Consider the following 23627-nt stretch of genomic DNA (forward strand, 5'->3'; position numbering starts at 1 on the left):
GGCTGCCACCTCGTGGCTGAACTGAGCAGCACGGCGTAAAGGTGATCGATGCACAGACAAATATCGCGACAGTTCAGCGATATTTCTGTTCGCGATATGGCGGCCTCCTGTGTGTATATAAACACGACGTGCGAGTTTTTTGGTAATCACGTGCCTTAGTGTTTTGATTTCCAGTTGCACCTTCATGTTATTAAAATAATGGTAAGTGGTGATAGCAGTCGTAGGGAGGAAGGGGAACATCAGGGAATGACTAGGCAGCTTTTTCATTCAACACCGAGACGAATGCTTGACTTTTTAGTCAGTTAGCTACCCTAGTTAGCTACTTAGCTACAGATCTGCTTCTCACCGTATTAAGTTGGCTCAGGGCTAGAGTTCATCGTTTAACGACTCCAGCTGGTCCAGCGGAGAGCTAGCTAGCTAAATTATACACTTGATCACGGTTAGCTAACGAGATAGCTGCCCATTGTTCAGCAAACATCTTAAGTCTCCAGTTGTCACACGACATTTTGCCTACAACCGATAACTAGGGACAGGTAGCCAGTGATGGTCTGCGATTCCGACATGTCTCTGGCCTTGCTAGTTTGGCTCAAAGCCTCATGTCGCCAGCAGTCCCTGGTAGGTTGCGTGAGATGACCTGTAACTAACTTAATTAGGCCTGTTCGGGAATGTGCGTATAACCTATATGATGTCGCTGGTTCTGTCGCTTTCATTTCTTTTTTCTTTTTTCAGGGTTCTGTTGTGATGTTGTCAGTATCGTCAAGACTCGGACTGAAATACCCTCGCAAGAAACATTACCCTAGTAACACCTGTCTGACAAGGAGATAAGAACATACCGCCTCATTTAAGACAAACGCGCATAAAACCAACTTGTCTGAAGATCAGACATAAAGCATTTTTATATCAGATCAGATATAAAGTATTTTTAGTACAAGAGACAGAGGGTGTTGCTGTTATGTCTGATCTAGGCTCTAGTAGTGAAGGGGGAGCTTTAGCAGGGCAGGAGCCTGAAGCTACTGAGGAGGCAGAGCCTCCTCCACCCTGCACGGAACACCAGGAGGTGGAGGATGCACCACCTGCTGTCAAGCAGCCATGTGTAGGTGAAGGCATACAGGTGGCCCTTGCCCTGTCTGAATCATGCACAGAGACCATGTTGGGAGTTGGTGAGGATCAAGCCTCAGAACTAGGTGAGGTTCATCTTTGGGATCCTTATGTAACATTTCCCCTTTTAAAGCCATTTATGCCTTTTTTGAAGTATTATTTATTTCGAATTAGTTTTAGAGGAGCACTTGTAATCTAGCCACTACACTCGATTGGTCAGTTGATCTCGGTGACCTAAGACCTGTCAGATTCTTTGTCGTATCAGTGCGTAACGTGCATGGCTTCGCAGTGCAGCACAGCACTGTTTTGCTACAAGCGTGTCTGTTTTTCACTGGTCCCACAGTGCTCGGTCTTCCAGGGGACAGTGGTGATGGAGTTCCAGAAGTAAGGCAAGGAGAGGAGCAATTGTGCCAAAACGGAGAAGAGGAAGGAACGATGATCAAAGAGGGTGAGGGAGGAGCAGAGCTTGGGGACAGCAGTCCAGAGGACAGTGTGTGTCGGAGCCAGTAGTAAGTGCATTTTTGGCCCTCATTTGGGTCTTTATTTGAATGCTGGTGAAGATTAACAACTGCAATAATCACAAACTTTCCCAGTTTTCTCCTTGGGTTCTGAATTGTCTTGCCTGTGATGCTGGCCTAATATTGTTCCCATATTTCTGCAGCCTGGGTCTGGATTTCGGTCTGAAGCCCCAGCTGTTGACAGGTTCCTGGGCAGAATACACCCATTCTCCTGAGAACTACCTCAAAGGCTGCAAATGGTGAGCAAAGAATAAAGACCGAAGTCCGCATGTATGAGTAGCTGACAGAAAACTGAAGCGCTCTCACCCTGCCTCTCTGTCTCAGGGCGCCAGACGGTTCCTGCATCCTGTCGAACAGTGCAGATAATGTGCTGCGTGTGTATAACCTCCCACCTGAGCTCTACAGCAGCAACTGGGAGGAGCTCTCAGAGATGGTCAGTCACTGCTCTCGCACTGCTCCACCTGCCCCTGGTACTCATACTGGTGCATTACCAAGTGGTCATTAAGAAACTTTGGCAAAGGTCCTTAATTAGCTTTGGACAAAGTTGTGGGATGTTTTTCTTGTGAACAAGTGCTTGAGCTCTGGCCCTCAGGCACTGTCGCACGCTCTCGATTCAGTCCCGAGTATTCTGCTCAAGATTGCTAGCACAGTATACCGCCAGGCGTCGTGGCCCCTGCGTATTCTGGAGCGGACAGTGATTCTACAGGTTGCTGGGGATTACTGCTTCTGTAAACTAGGCCTGTGTGCAGGCTTCATGCTCTACCACTTCACAAATGCCCAGCCGGGAGCTCACTGACACGTTTTATTTATTCTGTCCCATTTTTACAAGACACATGCTATGCTGTATGTAGGGCAACTTGTCTGAACTGTAAAGGTCATTTTTGACATTATTATGGCCTTTTAATTTATACCTGCTATTTTTATTTGGTTTGAATACCAGTAGGATTTGAGGCTGAATCCGTTCCTGTGGTGGACTTCTGTCTTCCGAATAGCTCCGAATGTTCGGTCCAACAGTGCTGCTAATGTTCAGTGTTTTTCCGTGTCTTTCTGAGGTGGTGGAATCTCATGGCTATACAAGGGATGGGTTGCAGTCCTCTGATAACCAACTATTTGGTTAGTGAAGTGGTGGTGTTTGTTTTGTTTTTAATTTTCTCTCCCACATTTTAGTAAAAAAGCTCAGTAGTATTCTGACGATCAAACTGGTTAATGACCACAGTGTGCAACTTGTCAGGTCAGTTACGGCAATGCTTCTAAAAGCATCCAGTATCGACTGCTGATCCAAGCCAAGGACCTAGCCAAAGCAGGTAGAACAACCTGGAAGCAATGACCTGGAACCACTCATTCAATACATAGAATTAAAATCCTTTCCATTGCCTTGTGTTCTTTTAGAACACCCCACGCTCCCTCCCATACACACGCGCCCCACGCTCCCTCCCTCCTGCACGCGCCCCACGCTCCCTCCCATACACACACGCCCGCGCCCCACGCTCCCTCCCATACACACACGCCCGCGCCCCACGCTCCCTCCCATACACACACGCCCGCGCCCCACGCTCCCTCCCATACACACACGCCCGCGCCCCACGCGCCCTCCCATACACACACGCCTGCGCCCCACGCCCTCCCTCCCGCACGCGCCCCACGCTCCCTCCCTCCCTCCCTCCCTCCCTCCCTCCCTCCCACGTGCGCGAGCCCCATGCTCCCTCCCATACACACGCTAACCTCCCTCCCGCCTGCCCGCACCCCACGCTCCCTCCCTCCCGCCTGCCCGCACCCCACGCTCCCTCCCTCCCTCCCTCCCTCCCTCCCTCGCGCGTGAGCCCCACGCTCACTCCCCATGGCTTTTCCCTGCAGCTCATGATCGAGTCAGCGTGAACATGGCTTTTGCTGGGCAGGTGAGGGAGGTGCTTCCTGTGGGCTGGAGAGCGGTGCTGCAGCTCACGCCAGCTGCTTCATTGCTCTTCCCAGGATCCGCTGAAATCTCTACCACCTCATCACAACTGTTTGCCTCTTCCTAGAGTCCTGTGCTGCGGATGACTGAGGGAGACACCATCTATGATTACTGCTGGTTCCCAAAGATGAACTCCCTGGACCCAGATGCATGTTTGTGAGTTTCCGTCTTCCTCTATCAGTTCTGCGGTCAGAGGTGTTTAGGGACTGGATGTATGTGAAATCTGGGACAGCTCTGCCTTGGCTTTATACAGGTCTGTGCTTATCTCCTGGACATTTCCTGTCTGTCTGTCTTGTTACTGTCCCAGTAAATTCTCTTTGACTTCCTTTGCTCAAACACATTTATGCCTAAACTCTCACTGTTGGGCCTTGTCTGTTCAGCTGGCCAGTCATTTTTTCACTCATGGTGTCCAGAAATGATCACAGATACAAAAGGTATTGGTAATATGTGGCCCTATTATTTTTCATAGCATGAGCGAAATTATCTGTAGATGTTTGGCAAACCAGTATTCTCTCTAAATTCTCTCTGGTTTTGTGTAAAGGTTTGTGGTGTGTTCCACTTGGACCTCATTTGAACACTGTAGGACTCACTGGGGGTATGTTTCTGAGGGCTGCTTCATGAGGCAGCCTGGTGTGCTCCATCATTCCCGACATCACAAAGCCGCTCAGCCGGGCGGTCATAAGGGCAGTGGATAGCCTGCTCAGACTCAGCGGCCTTCTTACAAACGCAGCACTCCACGAGAGATTTCCAAAGAGAGAAGCCGAGAATTGCATCAGTAACTGCATGTTTTTGCCTCACTTTCTCGCTTTGTGCGTGCGCATGCCTGGGCCATGTAGCTTTGCCAGTGCTGAGAACAGTCTAAACAGTTTTTGATCTGCCCTAGGCATTGGCTGGCATCACCCCAGGACCTGTGTAGTGTTGCTGGCACTGGGCATGAACCAGGAGCCCAGTGAGCTCCTCCTTCATCCAAACACAGATGAGCCCACGTCTGTGCTGTCTGCCGTCTCCAAGGAGACTTTTGTTGCCGCAGGCAGAGGCAAAGACGGCTCGTTAACCATGTCCTGTTACACTCTGACATGCTGATCAAGCACACTGCTTGGGAGAACCCCAATCACCCTGCAGTGAATGAGAACAGGGCGAGAGGAGGTCAAGTATGAAATTACACACCGGAGAAAGAGGGCGAGTGTATAATGATGAAGAGCAGGAAGTGGGAGCAAACCCTGAAGACGTAGGCACTCGCAAAACTAAAACCTCTGAAGCCTGCCAGCGGGTCTCCGAACCCGTCCCGGCCCTGACCGACAGCCATGTGTCCATGCAGGGGAGCCATTCTGACCGCTGAAACGTGTTGAGAATTGCCTTCTGCAGTGAGGGCCGGCGGGGTTCAGCGTAGCGCGATGCAGTGGCGTGGGGGCTTTCTTTTGTCCTCCTTCCATCTTGGCTCCATATATGGTCTCTGTTTCCAGTGCTCAAAAGGCGCGACTCTCGCGGAGAGCCGGTCGAACCGTTGCCGGAGAGCCTCCGTTTTTGCAGGCTGGGAAGCAGTCCGGCCAAAACTGCGAAAGTGCACGGCTGTAATTGTGCGTCATTTTTCCCCCGAGCGAGAACAAAGGGCAGGATGAGAGTGCGACGCGCAGCTATATTCTCCCGCGGAGGGAAGTGTAATTGCACCACAGTGAAGTGGCATTTTTAAAGTTTCCCCATTGCTGGCTAGTTGGGGCTGTGCATGTAAAGTGAATTGAATAGGAAGGCGTGGGGTAGAATAGACTTAATTGTCTGTCTGGTTGAAATTGGCCTTGGACTGATGGGCTTGTGATGGCAGTTCCTGCTTTAATCTCTGGCAGGCTGTGCTTTCTCCATGACCTTAGCCCACTCCTCAGTGTTTTATTCTTCTCTCCTTTTTTCTTCTACCCCCACCGTCTTTCCATCTAGTATTGCAAGCAGTAGCCGTGACAACCCTGTCCATATATGGGATGCCTTCTACGGTGACCTCCGTGCAACCTTTCGACCCTACAACCATCTGGACGAGCTAACGGCCGCCCACTCTCTGTGTTTCTCTCCGGACGGCTCCCGGCTCTACTGTGGCTTCGACAAGGCCGTGCGGGTGTTCCGCACGGATCGTCCGGGCAGGGACTGTGAGGAGAGGCCCACTGTAGGTGAGGCAACATGCTGATTTTTCTGGAACTTTCCTCCTCTCCGTTCTCCGCTCAACGACTGCAGTTCCTCACAATCGGGTCTAAAAGGAGCTGGTCCACGCTGCTGGAGATAGAATAACATGATCATTTACTTCGAAGTGTTATGCTAGCGAACTAAAATTAGGACTCCAGACTGTGAAACTGAAACTACTAATTGAACGGTTTTGATTAATAATGGTCAGGTATGCTTGTTAGGAGCTCTAGCAGGAGACATGCTGGGAACGAGAAATACGCCTGAAATATTTCCAATTAAATTCTTTTCTTTTCATCTCTCTCACCATGACTTCTCTCTCTCTCTGCCCCCCCACCAGTTAAGAAGCAGGGACAGAGTGGTATTATCTCCTGCATGGCGTTCAGTCCCTTCCAGGCGGTGTACGCTTGCGGGTCGTACTCCCGCACTGTGGGGCTCTACTCGTGTGACGACGGCTCTCTGCTCGCCCTCCTGCCCCAGCGCCACCGCGGAGGACTCACCCACCTGCTTTTCTCACCCGACGGGCACCACTTGTACACTGGCAGCCGCAAGGTGAGCGAGACGTGAGAAGAGGCTTAGGTGGCATGCTGTTAGCTTTCATGCCTCACGTACGTGTGTGTGTGTGTGGGTGTGTGGGAATAGGACCCAGAGATCCTATGCTGGGACCTCAGGGACCCGGGTCAGGTTTTGTTCTCACTGCCCAGAACTGTGAGAACTAATCAGCGCATCTACTTTGACCTGGACCCGTAAGTGCCACCCTTGTATGAACAGGTCATGAAGATATTGTAGCACACGGTTTGCTTCTGTAATATCTCACATTGTGTCTGTGTGTTCAGGTCTGGCCGATACCTGTTAAGTGGTGACACGGATGGGGCAATGTCAGTATGGGACACACTCACAGCGCCTCCTGATGGTAATGAAGAGGTACTGCAGCCTCTCCTTCAGTTTCAGGCTCACAGAGACTGCACCAACGGAACCAGGTGACACTACCACCCCTCTTCAGCTGTGTTCACGCATAGTGGCTCTTTGAGTAGAATCGCTTGCTCCCTGCTGCTGGGGCCTAGGATCAAGTGCTGATGTCATGGCCGTCCATGACAGGAGCGCCCAGCTGGCTCCTACTGTGTGTGGGAAGCGAGGCATAGTCCTGCCCCCCAGTGCACCAGCATTGGCCTGCCAGCTTACATGTAGACTGTGTGGATGGGGTTGAGTTCTGGGTGTATGGGTGGGTGTGTGGATGGGCGTGAGTTCTGCGTGTATGGGTGGCTGTGTGGATGGGGGTGGAGTATTTTACCCACACGAGGAAATCTCTTTAGGGAGATTTGTTAGGGTCATTGTTTTAGCCACTCTCATTTTCTGCAAGTCTGTCACTGCACATGGATAAAATGGCTTCTGAATATCTTACTTCAGGTGGTTTGTGCATTGCTGTGTTGGAAATGTTACACGTCAGTTTTGTTAATTTGAGCCCCTGGTCTCCTCTGCCCAGCGTCCACCCCTTCATGCCGCTGGTGGCGTCGTGCAGCGGTCAGCGTCACTTCCCGTCGCCCGGTGATGCCTCCAGCTCTGACGAGGATGGGGTGATGTCATCAGACAGCATCGGCGTGGACAATGCGCTCACGCTGTGGTGGGCTGGACCACAGGGCTCAACCAGCAAAGAGGGGCAGGGGCAACCCATGCCCCACGACACCGGAGTTTAGCAGCCGTAACCACTAAACCCAGACCTTCAAACTGCCTGTTTTATAATGGTGAATGTAATGGTCAAATCCAGATTTATGCGACGCCCTTAAGAATTTCTTACGTCTCTTTCACTGATACAGTCTAGGACCAACGAGTTGAAAGATTTGATTGTTTTTGATTATTAAAAAGCTTTTAGTTCTTTTTGATGTAAGCCCTTTATGCGGTGGATTATGAGGAGAAATGAACTGTGGAATGTAAGAGCTCAGCCAGTCAATGTGTGTGAGTTCCAAGGCCTGCACCAGACTCTGCTCCTGTAACAGTTCGCCTCATCACAGCACCATCAACTATCAGGCATGTTTGCCTTTCATGTAAGAGCGTTATAGTTTGTGAAAAGAATTAGCTGAACTGCAGTACGCTCGCGGCTTTTTCCTGTTCTCTGTCGGGTCATGTTGGGGCCGATTAAGGGGAGAAGTGATGCAAGTGGGTCTGGACACACACTCACCGCCCACCTCTCCTCTGCTCTGACCCACACGTGCTGGAGATTTATTATTGTGTGCCATGTTTTAGCCTTGTGCGTTAGTGAAGTGTTTTTCTCCGAGTCAGTGGTGTGTGTGTGTGTGTGTGTGTGTGAGACAGCAAGCTTCAGCTGATCACTCTGTTTTGTTCACTGAATCTCAATGAATCACTGACTGATTCTGTATATCCATGTTTACAGGTGTTTTGTGTGGGGGGAACAGTCAGCTTTTGATGATTTTGCGTGTGCTATTTTTGTATGCAAGGCTGTGTTGTGGGGTTGGGTTTTTTTGTTTTGTTTTTTGGATGCAGATGTTAATACTTCACCTTTGCCAGACGTGCTCCTTGTTTGACGTGCAGTATTGTTTGTAGATGGATCATTTCATAATATTGTAAATCTTCATGCAAATAAAAATGTCTTTTTGCAAACCTCTGAATAAGTTCCTGGCCTGTCTATTGCTATGATCAACCTGAAGCAGGATTTGTAGTTCACAGAAGCTGGTTTTACACATGTTCTCATAGAGTGGCTCCTCTGAATGTTTCATAGTATGATTATTTGTAAATGCTCATATATGCAGTACATCATAAAGATGTTTGTAAATAATTGACATTGCACCAGCTGCTGCTTCCACGTCCAGGAGACATGGTTGTTTAAAACACTTGCTGTGAGCCTGAATGCTGTTCCAGCTCTGGCCACTAGGGTGGAGTGTAACCTTTGCTGGGGCATTTCAGTGGAAAAATAATCCAGAAAACTTCTTGCATAGATTATTCTGTCTCGTAGTGGTTTCCATGAAGTTTTTCCCTGATCTTATTGCATTTTTTAAACATTTTGTATTTAAAGAATAGCAATGATTGATCATCATAAATTTTAAATGTTAATATTTCTTTTAATTTGATAAATGAATAGAAAAAAAAAAATTTAAACGCTGAAGAAAGGAATTTGAATGCAACCAGAACTGAGGAAGACAAGGCATAAAACATCCTTACATACACACTTCAATAACCAAACAAATGTCTTGCTTTGCATCCGTTGGTTTAGTTTATTCTGCACTGCCAAACTGGAGCAGTTTTTGTTGTGTTCTCCAAGTTGCCTAGCGACAAACTTCAGAGAGAGGGAGAAGTAGCGAAGAACAGAGTTGAAAATAAAGGGGGGGGGGTTGTGGTGCTTTCAAGGACCTAATTTTGCTGCTAGAAAAGGACCAAGGTCTGTAGTCTCCCCCGGGGTGTGAATGTCAGACACAAAGGCCCTGGAGAGGATGGTCAGCAGGACAACTCTGACCACCCAGAGGATCCGCCACACACACATTCTTGGTAAGTGCAGGATTTCTAACACACACACACACACACACACTTTCTGTGAATTTGTCGCAATTCATGGCACAAAAATACATATTACGCCAAACTTTGGTCTTTTTCAATCACTTATTCGGTGGGCAACCATTCTCCCTCTCTCTTCCCTTGTCTCTCCCACGCACTTTAAAAAACTTTCACTGCACCTCAGCACTCAGACACGCAGCGCTTCCACAGTAACATGTTTCCAAGTGGAAGGTAGTACAGAACATTCCCTCACTCCTAACAACCTAAACACAGCCCTGCACTGACAATCCCCTAATTGCTAGTCTCCCACTCCAAAGCTAGACAAATGACTCTGGCATTTTCAAGTGCTCCATGCGCACTGTTATCTGGCTGGCGGTCTGTAGTGCGCCAGCCTCCCTGAGAGCGCTGGCTCTCCTCAACCTCGCCTGTCTTCAGTGCTGACGTAATGGTGGCTCTCGTAAAATAAGAGCAAAAAGTTGATTCGTTCAGCTTTAGGAGAGCGGCTCCGGGCTCGGGTGTCCGCCTCCACCGCGGCAGATGCCCGCGCTGCACCATTCCCAAACGCTCCTGCCACGAGCCTGCCTTTGGACCGCGCGGTGCGGCCCGATTGTGCCTGGAAGGAGGATGTCCAGCGTGCGGCTACTAAGGAGACAGAGAAAGCCCTGAAGGTCCAAGAGGAGGTATCCGCTGTGTTCATCTGAACCCACAACGAACATCGTGCAGTAGAGGCGGCTCATAGGCTGGTCCGCAAGGACCTCCAGCCTCTCCGTGTTTGGAGTCCTGTCCTCAGTATAACCTGAGACATTTACTCAGTCAGCACTGGGAAAAAGACCCAAGTGTTAACAGCATGGTAGTCTTTGGATAGTCTTAAAAAAAAAATCCTATTTTACAGAAATCAGATTAGGATAAAACATTTACAAGATTTAATATGGCCACAATGGATTAGCGGGGTTTGTTAAAAGTTACGCATCTGTGCTAATCTACTTTTAACGGTGTTTTAACAGTCTTTTATTAATTTTTATCATAAAAAACAGAGTCGCCGGTCTCTGGTGAGTGTGAGAGCAAATCCTGCTGCAGCTGCCAGAGAAGCTCTGGGACCGCAGAGGCTTTGCAGTACGTTTTGTAATCCTTCCTAGAAGAAACGCCTCGCTTTGCTCTGCCTTTACTGAGTTTGGCCAGCCTAGCATATTTCAGGACTCCTGTCTCCGGTGCCTCCTAGAGGGAGATGGAGCGAAGGCGACAAAGGTAGATAGGATGGTGTGTGTGTGTTTGTGGAGCAGTGATGAGACCTCATGTAATGGGCTGTAATTGCTTGTGTAATTGCTCTATTGGGACTTCACACAGCAGCCAAAGCGCGAGCCTGCCACTATCTTCAGAAGCTGGGTACAGTCAGCCTTGCCAGCCCTAATCATTCATCCTTCTCTTCCATTCTCTCTCCATCCCTCTCTCGCTCCATGTCTGTTTTCTCCACCTCTGTGTCTTTCCCAGTCTGATTATTTGTCCATTCATTCCTTTAATTCTTCCTCTCTCTCCCTCCCTCTCGGCAGCACCTGCGAGCACAGTTCCAGGAGGCCCTTGCAGGCCAGGGAGAGGCTGGGGGCTGAGAGGACGCAGGGCCAGCGCGTGGAGCTCCAGGCCCAACTCGAGGCTCGCTGCACCGGCCCGAGGGAACAGACGGAGGGGGAGACACGGCTGGCCGCGGGAGGAGCTGAAGGGGGAGTCGGAGCTGGAGAGAGAGCAGGAGATGAGGGTCATAAAAGAACAGATGGAGGTGGGGTGGGGTGGGTGGATGTGTGTGCGTGTGGGTGAGGGGGGGGTAGGAGAAATAGCTTCTAGCTCGTTGTGCGTTGGTTTGGCAGTCTTCTGTCCCCGTGTGTCTCACACACAGGTGCATGTGCAGGAGTGTGTATCAGTGGCGGAGCGCCGCGTGGGGGAGGAGCGTAGGAGCACAGCTCAGATGGAGAGAGAAACCCTGCAAGACAGCCATGCCCAGGAGATATCGCTGCTTCAGGACAGGCAAGACACACACACACACACACACACACACACACACACAGAGAACTGTTCTTTCTCTGTCCCATATAACACCTTTCTGCAGCAATATTTCTTCATTAGACTGTTTCACATGTGTGTATCTCTCTCTCTGTTGCTCTCATTCTCTTTCTGCCTGACTCTGTTGTATTCTCACTTTCTCATCTCTTTTTCCTCATAAGTTTTCACTTTCTCTCATTGCTATTTTTGTAAATTGCTTCCTCGTTTAACTTAGTCTAGCATGTTAACTCAACTCTGTGTGTGTGTGTGTGTGTGTGTGTGTGTGTGTGTGTGCGTGCGTGTGTGCGCGTGCGCGTGCGCGCGTGTGTAGGCTACAGCAGCTGCAGGGCACTCTGGTACAGGTCAGCAGGGAGCGGATGTGGTATGAGACGGAGTTCAAGGTCAGCGCTCATGACGACGTCATGAATAAATGATCAGTTCAGCTGCGGGCCCCAGGTTCAGCACTGGCCTCTGCCTGCGTGTTACTGAGCTGACCGGCCCCTCCACAGGACATACCAGCACATCACCTCCCTTTGCTCGCCTCTTAGACTTGCTGCGCCACTGCGTGGGCCACAGCCCCTTCAGGCGGGCCCTCTGCTTCCGTCCTGCTCCTCAGCGCTGGGTCGCCAGCTCGTGCTGTTTGTCGTTTTCCACCTGTCCAGTTCTGTTAGCTGCCTCTGCTTCTGTGCTGGTCTCATCTTGCTCATTATTTCTCTTTCTGAGTTCTTTGGTTCACAGGCATCTCTACTGCTCTCTCTCTCTCTCTCTCTCTCTCTCTCTCTCTCTCTCTCTCTCACAGAAGGTGCAGGCTAGCTACAGGCAGTTTGTTGATCTGACTGATACCTCCCTCCACTCTGATTACCTGTTAAAGCTGCGATGCCTTGGCAGGGAGCCAGGCCTCATGGAGAACACAACACAAACTGATGTCAGCCATATTCCCACCATACCCTGACTTATGCCTCATTGTGTATTTGATTGCTACATTTGTCTGCACTATTTTTTTTTTTTTGGTTCACTGTGTCACATTTTTAGCACGTTTCCATTAGTGACATACTCAATTAAATACCTAAATGATGGTGTATTATGATGACCTTAACGAGCCTCGTTCTTTGGGTTGGTGAGAGTGCTGTACCAGGGCATGTCCACAGGGTGGCGATGCAGTTAAGGTTTTACGGCTCCCAGGATTCAATTTCAATCATCAGGTGTCTGCCTGGCTCTTTCGGGTAGTAGCCTACATTTGTCATGTTTTTGGTTATTTGTATTTGCTTGGTAGGTCGCTAGACTGTAGTGTATTGGGCTACGTTTTTCCTTTGTGGTTTCGAGATCCAGCAGTAGATTATAGAAAGTGTGTCTGGTCTCTCGGTACATCGCGTAGTAAACTTATTAGCGTCCTTTCCGCTACCACGAAGTGCTATTACATGCACTGTTACCCGCGAATACACTAGGGGGCGCTCTAACTCTTTAATATTTTCTTGAAGCGCTTCAGACTCCGCGGCGGTTTTCGTGCGTGATGGTGTGATAGTGCGCTTGGAACTACGGGTTAAAAGTATAGGAGGTAGTGGTGGGGCTAGTTGGTGATATTTTTTTTTTCGTGTTAGAATAAGATGCACCGGAGGCTCGATGCAGAGAGACTATCCTGCTTGATTCACTGCAGCATATAGAGACCCCCGTACTCGAAATAGAGGAGAATAATGAGGGGTGATGGAACAGGGGGGCGGCTGACAAGGCTTGATACCGCCTCCTCCTATGAAAAAAAAAAAAACCCGAAAGAAAAATCTGCTTCGTTAGTGCGCCCGCCAGCCGGAAGATGTTTTTTTTTTTTCCCTGAACGCACACCTCCCCTTTCGCCTCCCTCTCCCGTTTCCAAACAAGCCAGTCTGTCACTGCGCCGCCAGCGTTAGGACAAGTCTCACCAGCAGGCTTTTCCGCAAGTGAAGGAGACAGAGACGGGCAGGCACTGAATTCAAGCAAGGCAAATAAGCAAGCCACTCTTCAGATGACACAGCCCAATAGGATTACCCATCTTCAGGCGTTACTAGGACCTTAGACATTTCACCGTACCACGTTTTGCACTTATTTATTTGCATCTCTAACACGGTCGTTGCGCTAGATCAAGGTTGTTGTTGGTGGGGTTTTTTTTTTTTACTTTGTCTTTAATTTTTGTTTATTATTATTATCATTATTGGTGTTATTTTAGCTTTTTCGTCTTCTTTTCTCATCCGGATTTGTGAGCTTCACACAAACGATTGGATTCGTCGGAATCCAGCGCGCAAAAGGAGCTGCGCTGGGTTAGGGGCGCTGCGTTAGGGGCGCTGGGTTAGGGGCGCTGAGTTAAGGGCACTGGGTGTGCGGAATTACAAGCTGAGTCTCAGAGGAGAGACACGCCAGCACGCGAACAAGGTCGGAGTCGCGCGCGCAGAGAGCTCGGTACCGGCGTGCTGGTGTGAGAATGGAACTTTGTCAAACAAGGAAACGTGCTCAGGTCTAAACAGGCAGCCGTCTGTCCTTGGGTTTTGATTTTTGCATCCTTCCCCCATATTTGTGTGTGGGAGAAAGACAGAAAAAGGGAATAGAGGAACGGGAGAGAAGACAGATCTCGGCCACAAACAGCGCACGAGAACGAGAATTTAAACAAATATTTGACTCTTGAGAAGAAAAAAAACCCAAAGCTGACCAGACCGGCTAGAAACGACCTTCAAGGATTCTTTTGCTAAGGGATTTTTTTATTCTTCTACGAGTGCTTGAGCACGTACTTAAAGGTAGAAAACACGCAAGCTTACATTTAAGAAATACTAGACTTTTGGTAAAAGGTGCGCGTTTACCTCAGATGTTGTAAGGATCCCCTCTGTGATCTCTCACAGTGGACACGATTTGTAACCGTGTGTTTGTGTTAAATTGTGCCTTGTGTGTCCGGTGATATCCATGCGGGCGCTGGAGACACGCAGTCCTCTCACACACTGACGGATTCACCTCTAGCCTGCTGGGCTACAGCTTTGTTCGGAAAGTCTGCTCCGGTAGCCTTTGGGAAAATATCCCTTATTGCTGATGGGGGAAAACAGACGAGTATCGGGGATTGAAATGGCGAGTCGGAGAAGTGGAAATGGGTTGGGAATTCTCCTAATATTCTTGGTGGATTTACTCGGAATCACGGCGTCCAACATGGAGCCAATCTACTGGAATTCGCTAAACAAAAGGTAAGACCTGAAACTAAACCTGCTGTGGACGGCGTTGCTTAATTTCTAAACGGCTTTTGAAAACACCCCAGACTGTCAGCGACCAGTGCCGAGAGCTGACGAGCTCAGCGACTGCAGAAGTTACGAGCATCACTGAAGCCACACTAATAGACGCCACATTTCATTCACTGCGTCCGTTGGGTAGTTTTCCGACACTGGCAGCCTTTACAATAACAGCGCCCATGCTTCTCAGTGCGTAGCCCTTTTAGAGCTTATATTCCTCTATAAATAAATGTTTTCATTGTGTATTTTGGTATATTATTAAACTATATCAAGCCTACACCGCGCGAAGTGGTCTACGTTCTAAAAATGCAACAGTGGGGCCTTTGTTAATATTTGGTTGCAAACCTAACGAGCAGTGACTTTAACTTCTTTGCGGGCGTTTCTTTTAGCTGTCCGACCTGTGTGTGGTTCCCGTGGTCATTCCGGCGTATCCTGGCTGTCCACAGTGGACACGCTCGCGCCGCAGCTGGCACTTATTAACGGATGTTTTACGCACGTGCGGCACGGCCGCAGGCCAGGAAGGGCGAAGTTTACATCGCTGTTTACTGTTTATTTTCTTTTAGTTTACTGATTTCAGTATTCACCAATGTGATTCCACGGCACTTCGTAAATCCTGTTAAATACTGTAATATTTTAGTGCGATATTTGTGGTGGGTGTGTGTTTTTTGTGTAACTTCAGCTAGGAATAAAATATATTTACGACTCCGTCTGCGTGTCCCTTTCAGTCCGGCAAGTAAACGAGGATTTATGGAGGAACAGACTCTAAACGGGTACTTTCTCAAACACCCCCTTTGTCATTATTCGGTTGTTTAAGTGGACACCCGGCATCGTGGGAGCACTTCTAGGCTGGTCTAAATCGGTATGTAGGTTATGAGGGGCTATTAGAGATGCCACGGCTGCCTAAAGACGAATAGCTTTTTAATGTCTCCATGTGGCGCGATGAAGGCTCCGCGCCTCGGCAGATGCTAAGGGAGGGTGTGATTCAGTCATTGTGGCCCCTGGCAGACGCCCCTAATGAGGTTTTTTTTTTTTTTGTCAGTGTTAGCTGGATTAATCTAGCCAGGCTTGGAGGATCTAATTTGGTGTGCGAACGCACAGGGCCTATCTGTTATGTTTTGAGTTGACCGCGCGTTTTATGCTCGACCCTGTCTGAAAGTGTGCGGTGATTAGAGAAGATTGGTAACGGCGCTGGTTTTCACGCTATTTTCTCACTCCCCGTGTTTCAAATTTGTTTGATTTCACACCGCGGAATTACGCATGGACGCCGCTAAAGCAATCTCTCGCCTCACTTTTGTTTTTTTTTGTTTTTGTTTTTTTAAATCCCCAAAGCGCGCACTCATTCGTGCGCGCAGCATAGCAGTCTCGCACTGAAGGAGGACTCGCGCCTGTCCCTTAACCCTCGAGCACTGCGCAGGCTGAAGTTCGCCCTCACGCGCAGATGACGCCTTCCACGTCCGTCCAGAGTCCTTACGGCGGCCAAGAGCAAAGTAAACGCAACTATGTGAAGGTTGTCGCGGGCCACGTTGCGTATTTCATACGACCTTGACATCCTCGAACCTTCCACTGCTTTGATGTTGAGGCTTTCAGTTAGAGAAGCTCTTTCACATCACTCCCTCTCCTCTCATCCGCTTACGCGCCTGCCCACTCTGTCCTCCTCTGCCCCTCGCCTTCATTTTGATGGCGCTGCCGGATTAAAACCACATGTAGCGTTCGGATACTGCTCAGCTGGTGAGGAGTACCCCGAGAAAGGGACGAAAAGTGAGGAGCGCCAATAAAACACATACATAAATGTAAAATAAGTCCTGAATGTCGGTGTGAGTTAGGGTTAAAGAAAATGCAAGTACAAATCCAGAATCACCTTGAAGATGACCGCAGCGGGACTGGGAAAAATCCATACAGACCAAAAGTCCTCCGTGGCGACTCGCTGGACACTGTAATTTAATGAAATGTTGAAATTGATATTCGACTGGGTCATTGTGGGAACGATTCAGAAAAAGACATTTGTTTTACAACTAAAGCAGACAGTTTGATTCCCGTAGGCCTTCGTGTTTGCTCTAATGTGATATGAGAGTCAAGCGAGAAAGTGTACGTCTTCGCCCTCTTGGCCTGTTGACCTGAATAGTCTATATGGTGCAGGAGAGGTGGCTTATGTGAGTATGTTCTGATGTGGCACAGTATAAGAGCTCTGGTTCTCTGAGAGCACAACTGAAGAAGGCCAGTTTTCTTACCAGAATACTACAGACCTCTCCCAACTTAATATAACAGAATAAGAGGTATAGATTATTTGTCTGAAGGCAGAAACAAGTATGAAGCTTGCTACTCCTATTCAAAGTGCAAAGTGCAGTTTTTTGCAAGCTTATTTCACAGTGCAAAGCACCTGTAATATCACAATATCCATCAGTATTTTCATGCTTGCTGTTGGTCCCTTTTTGCTGGGATACGTGCAGCGTTGCAGTTCTTCGAAGAAATCCGGTTGTGCCGCGTATGATTGGATTGATAGTCATAACAGGCCTCTGACTTCCTGTAGTGTATGAAAACCAATGAGCAGATCTGATAATTCACCTGCTTTTCTGCATTCAGTGCTGTATTGAAATGAAATGAAATGTTTGTGTGAGTCTAATTACACACTCCGATAAGAAGTGTAACTGTAAGCGTTTGCATACGATGATAAACACTGTCGGGCCGTTTGTGTATCCTTGACTCCTTAATGCTAGCTGTGCCTTGTCTTACAACCGTTTCCTCTGAAACACACATTGAAATTCAATCCCCTCCAGATTTGCAATAATTAATTAATAACTTGCTAATTAGCTGTGGATAAAAGGCTGGTTAACTAGGCTAAATGTATCAAGAGGAGGTGCGGCAGGCAGGGGAGTAGAAGGAGGTGTGTGCGGTATCTGCACCTCCCTCTACTCCCCTGCCTGCCGCACCTCTTCTTGATACATTTAGCCTAGTTAACCAGCCTTTTATCCACACAAATGACTTTGCAGTCATATACACTCTACTGTAGCATCTTCTTCTGTTTGGAAGAAGAGGTGCGGCAGGCAGGGGAGTAGAGGGAGATGCAGATACCGCACACTCTGCCTGGGAGCGCAGGGGAGTAGAGGGAGGTGCAGATACCGCACACTCTGTCTGGGAGCGCAGGGGAGTAGAGGGAGGTGCAGATACCGCACACTCTACCTGGGAGCGCAGGGGAGTAGAGGGAGCTGCAGATACCGCACACTCTACCTGGGAGTGCAGGGGAGTAGAGGGAGATGCAGATACCGCACACTCTGCCTGGGAGCGCAGGGAAGTAGAGGGAGGTGCAGATACCGCACACTCTGCCTGGGAGCGCAGGGAAGTAGAGGGAGGTGCAGATACCGCACACTCTACCTGGGAGCGCAGGGGAGTAGAGGGAGGTGCAGATACCGCACACTCTACCTGGGAGCGCAGGGGAGTAGAGGGAGCTGCAGATACCGCACACTCTGCCTGGGAGTGCAGGGGAGTAGAGGGAGGTGCAGATACCGCACACTCTACCTGGGAGTGCAGGGGAGTAGAGGGAGGTGCAGATACCGCACACTCTACCTGGGAGCGCAGGGGAGTAGAGGGAGGTGCAGATACCGCACACTCTACCTGGGAGCGCAGGGGAGTAGAGGGAGCTGCAGATACCGCACACTCCGCCTGGGAGCGCAGGGGAGTAGAGGGAGGTGCAGATACCGCACACTCTACCTGGGAGTGCAGGGGAGTAGAGGGAGGTGCAGATACCGCACACTCTACCTGGGAGCGCAGGGGAGTAGAGGGAGGTGCAGATACCGCACACTCTACCTGGGAGCGCAGGGGAGTAGAGGGAGGTGCAGATACCGCACACTCTGCCTGGGAGCGCAGGGGAGTAGAGGGAGCTGCAGATACCGCACACTCCGCCTGGGAGCGCAGGGGAGTAGAGGGAGGTGCAGATACCGCACACTCTACCTGGGAGCGCAGGGGAGTAGAGGGAGGTGCAGATACCGCACACTCTACCTGGGAGCGCAGGGGAGTAGAGGGAGCTGCAGATACCGCACACTCTACCTGGGAGCGCAGGGGAGTAGAGGGAGCTGCAGATACCGCACACTCTACCTGGGAGCGCAGGGGAGTAGAGGGAGCTGCAGATACCGCACACTCTACCTGGGAGCGCAGGGGAGTAGAGGGAGGTGCAGATACCGCACACTCTACCTGGGAGCGCAGGGGAGTAGAGGGAGGTGCAGATACCGCACACTACCTGGGAGCGCAGGGGAGTAGAGGGAGCTGCAGATACCGCACACTCTACCTGGGAGCGCAGGGGAGTAGAGGGAGCTGCAGATACCGCACACTCTACCTGGGAGCGCAGGGGAGTAGAGGGAGCTGCAGATACCGCACACTCTACCTGGGAGCGCAGGGGAGTAGAGGGAGCTGCAGATACCGCACACTCTACCTGGGAGCGCAGGGGAGTAGAGGGAGCTGCAGATACCGCACACTCTACCTGGGAGCGCAGGGGAGTAGAGGGAGCTGCAGATACCGCACACTCTACCTGGGAGCGCAGGGGAGTAGAGGGAGCTGCAGATACCGCACACTCTACCTGGGAGCGCAGGGGAGTAGAGGGAGCTGCAGATACCGCACACTCTACCTGGGAGCGCAGGGGAGTAGAGGGAGGTGCAGATCCACTTGGGAGCGCAGGGGAAGGAAAGCCCCACTGTTGGTTGGTGAAATTTAAAATCCACAGCAGTGATGTGCATGATGTTTCTGACGGCTCAAAAACGGCACAAGTCCAGAACCTTTAAAAAAAACAAAAAAAAACCAAACCACTTTTAAACTGTAAAAGGTCTGAGGACTGAAGGACTTTTAAACTGTAAAAGAGGTCTGAAGTTGTTTACTTGCACATCGCTAGCTCTTTACGGAGGAGAAGTCATCAAAACTGATCTTAGTGCTGATAACCCAGGATGGATGTTTAGAGTGGCTTATGCAGCATATAGTGCAGTGTTTGTGAAGCATGGTTACACAGTGTGAGTAGATAGCATTAGACCTGATCTATTAAGGCTAGTCAGGTGAGGCCGGTTCCTCTTAAAGTGCCAGGGTCAAGTCAGATTAAACTTAAATTTGGAAGGTCGAAAAGCTGGTCTCTGTAGCAGCATCCAAATCTGCAGAAAAGGGCATTTGTGTATGCGTGTGTTTTGAAGGGGTTGTGGATATGAGGATAAATGACAGTGGTGGATGTGCTTGTATGTGTGTGTGTGTGTGTGTGTGTGTAAAGTAGTGATGTTTCAGTTCTTGTTTTTCGATGTCAGTCCCTGCCATGAGTAATGCTCTCTGTGTGTGTGTGTGTGTGTGTGTGTGTGTGTGTGTGTGTGTGCGTGTGTGTGCGTACATGTATGAGTGTGTTGTCCGAATGTATGTGTATGAGTACGTCTTTTATCAGTGTTGTGTGTGTGTGTGTGTGTGTGTGTGTGTGTGTGTGTGTGTGTGTTTGGGGGGACTATGCTGAAGGCTTTATGAGCTTTCAGCAGTAGAAGCTGTGAAAATGGCTCTCAGCTGATGTAGCAGAAGAACTGCACTGTCTCTGCAGCCCAGCTTCTCACTCCATCTCTCTCTGTCTCTCTCTCTCTCTTTCTCTCTCTGTCTCTCTCTCTCTCTCTCTCTCTCTCTCTCTCTCTCTCTCAGTCCTTCTCTTTCTCTCTCACACACACACACACACACACACACACACACACACACACAGCTGGAAGTATCATGGCAGAAATCGGAGACTGTCGTACAGACATGAAGACCAGGATTGTGTTTGTGGGGTCTTTTATGAACATGTAAAAATGTGTAAAACAGGACAGAAGGAACAAACCGCGCACACATACATACACTGAATGGGTCCTGAGATTCCTAAAGAAGTTGTGTCTTATAAGCATGCATATGCACGCACGGATGCCAACGGAGGGCCAGTCACTCATGTGCGGTGCGACAGGAAGAGCCGAAGGCTCCCAGAACACCCTGCGGTCCTTCACTGTGTGGTGCTCACGAGTGTGTGTGGTCCTTCTGCAAGTCTGTCATCGGCTCACTGTTTGCCTCCCTGCGTGTGTGTGTGCAGCCGTCACCGGACCCATGAAAGCTGGCCTCTTTAACCCAGACCATAACATTTGCAGGGAAATGGGCAGAAGTCGTCTAAGAGAGACAGTCAGTCAAGGCTGAACCCACTCTGATTTTGTTTCTACTCCTTTTCCATTTACTGTACAGTGCAGCTATAATGTTCTATTATAAGAGCGACTCAGTACCACCTGCTGCTCTGTCTCTCTCTCTCTCTGTCTCTGTCTCTGTCTCTGTCTCTGTCTCTCTCTCTGTCTCTGTCTCTCTCTCTCTCTCTCTCTGTCTCTCTCTCTCGCTCTCTCTCTCTCTCTCTCTGTCTCTCTGTCTCTCTCTCACGCACACACACACACACACACTCACACAAACACACTCACTCTCTCTTTCTCTGGGCTAAATGGCTAATCCCATCCTCAGGTCTCTAGGGTCACATAGCTGTGAGCAGTGTGTGTGTGTGTGTGTGTGTCTGCGTTTGCTCTTTCTTTCATTAGGTTAGTTTACACAGAACAAACTTCTAATCAGGATGATCCTCTCCTGCCTCCATCAGGCAGGACTGGGTCAAAAGCGAACACACACACACACACACACACACACACACACACACACACACACAGACACCATGATAGGTTGAAGGAAGTAGAAGAGGCCAGTGTGCATATTCTCAATCTGAAATTAAATTCAGGCCAAACATTTCTCCCCCCTCCATGCAGTTTTGCATCCATTTTCCTCTATCTTTCCTCCACATTTCACTCTCCTGTTAGTGAGAGAACCCCCCCCACCACCACCACCTCCTAGTAGACTATGAACTCCACACTGGCTCTCTGAACTCTGCGCTGAGCGGATAGTGCCAGTCGATTAGCCACAGGCCCACCTCCCACGTGCAGGCTATATTGCTATAGACTTGCATGGTTCATTCGGCGCTGCCGTTATTGACCTGTGTCTCCTCTGCCGTGTGCCCCCCTCCCCTTCCCACCGGCCTCGCCGTCTCTCGTGGGGTGCTGGAGCCTCCGCTCTTGATCTGCTCCAGACAGACGTGCATTACGACGGTGGTTTTCACACCGGTTTGTGTTGGGTGTTTTGTACTGGTTAAATTAGCAGTGCAACAAGCCTCATTGGTTGTCAGTCATCGTATATAAATAATAATAAGCAATCCCAGATAATTGTTTGGCCAAGCATGCCTAGGGCATTCCGATTGGAAAGCCAGAAGGCAGTGTGTTGATGGATTAAAAGAATAACTGCACAGAAGGAATGGGAGAAGTTACGGGAAACGATCTTGGTGCCAAGTTGAAAGATGCTGAAAGTGATTTAAAATCAGCTTCCATTGGTACTAGCTAGCAGAAAAACAGTCTTACTGAGAGGTAATGATACCGAAATAACTGTAGGCGCACAATCACTGATCTTAGCTACTGCATTGCATTTTCCACCGGTTTAGTTAGAGCTAAAGATGTTTTAAGACTTTAGATGATTACAACCTTAGGAAAATGTACAAGGAACAATTCCACATTATGTCTATTCCCAGACAACAATTTAAAATATTCTTAGCATAGATCACTGCCCTTATTCAGTAGTTTTTAAGAGTACTTCTTGAACAAAAATGATGGACTTTTACAAAGTACATAAACACTTTCCAGTTATTATACATGATATAAAATTTCCCTTTTTTATTTAGAAAAATATTTACAAAGCATACTACAGTAAAGGATATGAACGTTTGATGCAAATCAAGAATAGGAAGGAAAAGTAGTTTGTTTCTACTTTAGCTGTTAGAGTAAATGTTGGATTTGTCTCCAGACACAGATTCAGAAATTGATTTTCAACAGAGAGTTACTATTTGACCAGCCATAATATTTATTTGCAACGCCTCATGAACAATACATTTGCATCCAACCACTTTCATCCTTGTGCCCAAACATTAGAGGCATTCATTCTAGCGGGAACTGTTGGGCTTTTGCCTGATCCCAGATCTGTAGATAAAGAAAAAACGGTTTCTGTGGATTCTCATGCTAAATAGATGGGTGCGGTAGTTCCTCCCCAGCCCTTAGGCACAGGAAACATCTTGGCCCTTATTCGCTGATCTCTCATCAGTTTGGGTAGACACCTTGTAAGAGTCGTAATCAGGGCCCTGCTGGGTGCGGTCGATTCCAGATCTGCAGACGAGGTGATTTGTGCTAATCATTGGATTGGGTGCAGACAGTAGCGAGACAGCCAGTGCTATCCTCACTGCTGGGGTCAGAGTGGACATCCTGATCATAAAGATTGGTATCACCAGGGCCGGTGTCAGGGCAGACTCTAGATCTGTCTCTGTCCCCTTGGGTTGGGGTTAAAGGCAGATAGCATGGCAGGCCTCTGCCCCGCCCACCTCTAAATGGAGGTTCATGGAGGCAGGCATAATTTGCATCTGCCTGTTCCAGTTAAATGGAAAAGCCTGTAATACATGAACAGACAAGGATTTGACAATTTTTATCAACGGGTTTCTGAGTACTGCCGCATGTATTCAAAACCTGCGTCCACCCCCCACGTGCTGAGGTCTCCCAGTGCCCAACGCTATGGTATCTGACTATGTTGTTTATGTAATGAGTCTCCTGATTTTGACTTGAGTATGGTACAGGGCATTGGTAATGGTGGAGCTAAAAATACTTCGACAGGGAGTGTGTGTGTGTGTGGGGGGGGGGAGGGTGTTTGGTGAGTGAAGTGTGTGTGCGCGTCTGTGTGTGTTACCAGCATATGCAGCCACATTTTGTCCTTTTAACAAGCTCTCCTGACTAAATAAATCAGATGAAAGTAATAGTGGGTGTGTGGGAGTGTGTGTCTCGGAGTCTGTGAGAGATACTGAGGTTTGACATGACCCACTTACAGGGCATGAGCAATGGTCAATGAATTACGACCCTGAAGGCTGCCTGCTACACACACGTGCACACACACATACACACACACACACACACACACACCCCTGCTTTCAGAGGACAGAATGAAATGCTCACAATAGTGTTGACAGTCTGAGGGCCCTGTTCCAGTCCACACAGAGAGCCCTCTCACACTCGCTCTCACACTCGCTCCCTCACTGGAGGA

At 49.2% G+C, this 23627-nt stretch overlaps 3 protein-coding genes and 1 long non-coding RNA gene across 4 annotated transcripts in view; 3 read left to right on the plus strand and 1 right to left on the minus strand.

Annotated features, from left to right (window-relative positions):
* Positions 1-28: 28 nt before the first annotated feature.
* On the plus strand, positions 29-8357 carry wrap53 (WD repeat containing, antisense to TP53). Its single transcript, XM_027028447.3, has 11 exons — positions 29-201; positions 730-1184; positions 1442-1607; positions 1760-1855; positions 1941-2049; positions 3635-3723; positions 5497-5720; positions 6071-6282; positions 6373-6476; positions 6567-6710; positions 7214-8357. The coding sequence occupies exons 2-11, from the start codon at positions 953-955 to the stop codon at positions 7422-7424; spliced, it is 1587 nt and encodes a 528-aa protein (XP_026884248.2). The 5' UTR covers positions 29-201; positions 730-952; the 3' UTR covers positions 7425-8357.
* A 789-nt stretch (positions 8358-9146) lies between these two features.
* Positions 9147-12349, plus strand: si:dkey-111f13.5 (uncharacterized). Its single transcript, XM_027028452.2, has 7 exons — positions 9147-9228; positions 9724-9914; positions 10269-10347; positions 10782-11005; positions 11123-11250; positions 11597-11666; positions 12065-12349. Exons 1-7 carry the CDS (start codon positions 9147-9149, stop codon positions 12215-12217), a joined length of 927 nt encoding a protein of 308 aa, XP_026884253.2. The 3' UTR covers positions 12218-12349.
* Positions 12350-13158: 809 nt separating this feature from the next.
* The window catches only part of efnb3b (ephrin-B3b), a 63293-nt gene continuing 52824 nt past the window's right edge, over positions 13159-23627 (plus strand). The window contains exon 1 of the mRNA XM_081694990.1: positions 13159-14459. Coding sequence (XP_081551116.1) covers positions 14311-14459 — 149 coding nt within the window. The 5' untranslated portion in view covers positions 13159-14310. The remainder of the gene's footprint in view (positions 14460-23627) is intronic.
* Positions 21386-23627, minus strand: part of LOC113589008 (uncharacterized) — a 9961-nt gene continuing 7719 nt past the window's right edge. The window contains exon 4 of the long non-coding RNA XR_003411905.3: positions 21386-22983. This is a non-coding gene — a long non-coding RNA (uncharacterized LOC113589008). The remainder of the gene's footprint in view (positions 22984-23627) is intronic.

This window comes from Electrophorus electricus, chromosome 13, assembly GCF_041902795.1.
Source record: "Electrophorus electricus isolate QZ-2024a chromosome 13, ASM4190279v1, whole genome shotgun sequence".
In the NCBI taxonomy this organism is placed as follows: Eukaryota; Metazoa; Chordata; class Actinopteri; order Gymnotiformes; family Gymnotidae; genus Electrophorus; species Electrophorus electricus.

Bases quoted from the DNA above. Each gene is read 5' to 3' on its own strand.
- wrap53 (XM_027028447.3), top strand. From the start codon at position 953: ATGTCTGATCTAGGCTCTAGTAGTGAAGGGGGAGCTTTAGCAGGGCAG. The intron at 1,856-1,940 runs GTGAGCAAAGAA...TCTCTGTCTCAG, and splicing joins TACCTCAAAGGCTGCAAATG to GGCGCCAGACGGTTCCTGCA. The intron at 6,477-6,566 runs GTAAGTGCCACC...CTGTGTGTTCAG, and splicing joins ATCTACTTTGACCTGGACCC to GTCTGGCCGATACCTGTTAA.
- si:dkey-111f13.5 (XM_027028452.2), top strand. From the start codon at position 9,147: ATGTCAGACACAAAGGCCCTGGAGAGGATGGTCAGCAGGACAACTCTG. The intron at 10,348-10,781 runs GTACGTTTTGTA...CCCTCTCGGCAG, and splicing joins GGGACCGCAGAGGCTTTGCA to CACCTGCGAGCACAGTTCCA. The intron at 11,667-12,064 runs GTCAGCGCTCAT...TCTCTCTCACAG, and splicing joins GGTATGAGACGGAGTTCAAG to AAGGTGCAGGCTAGCTACAG.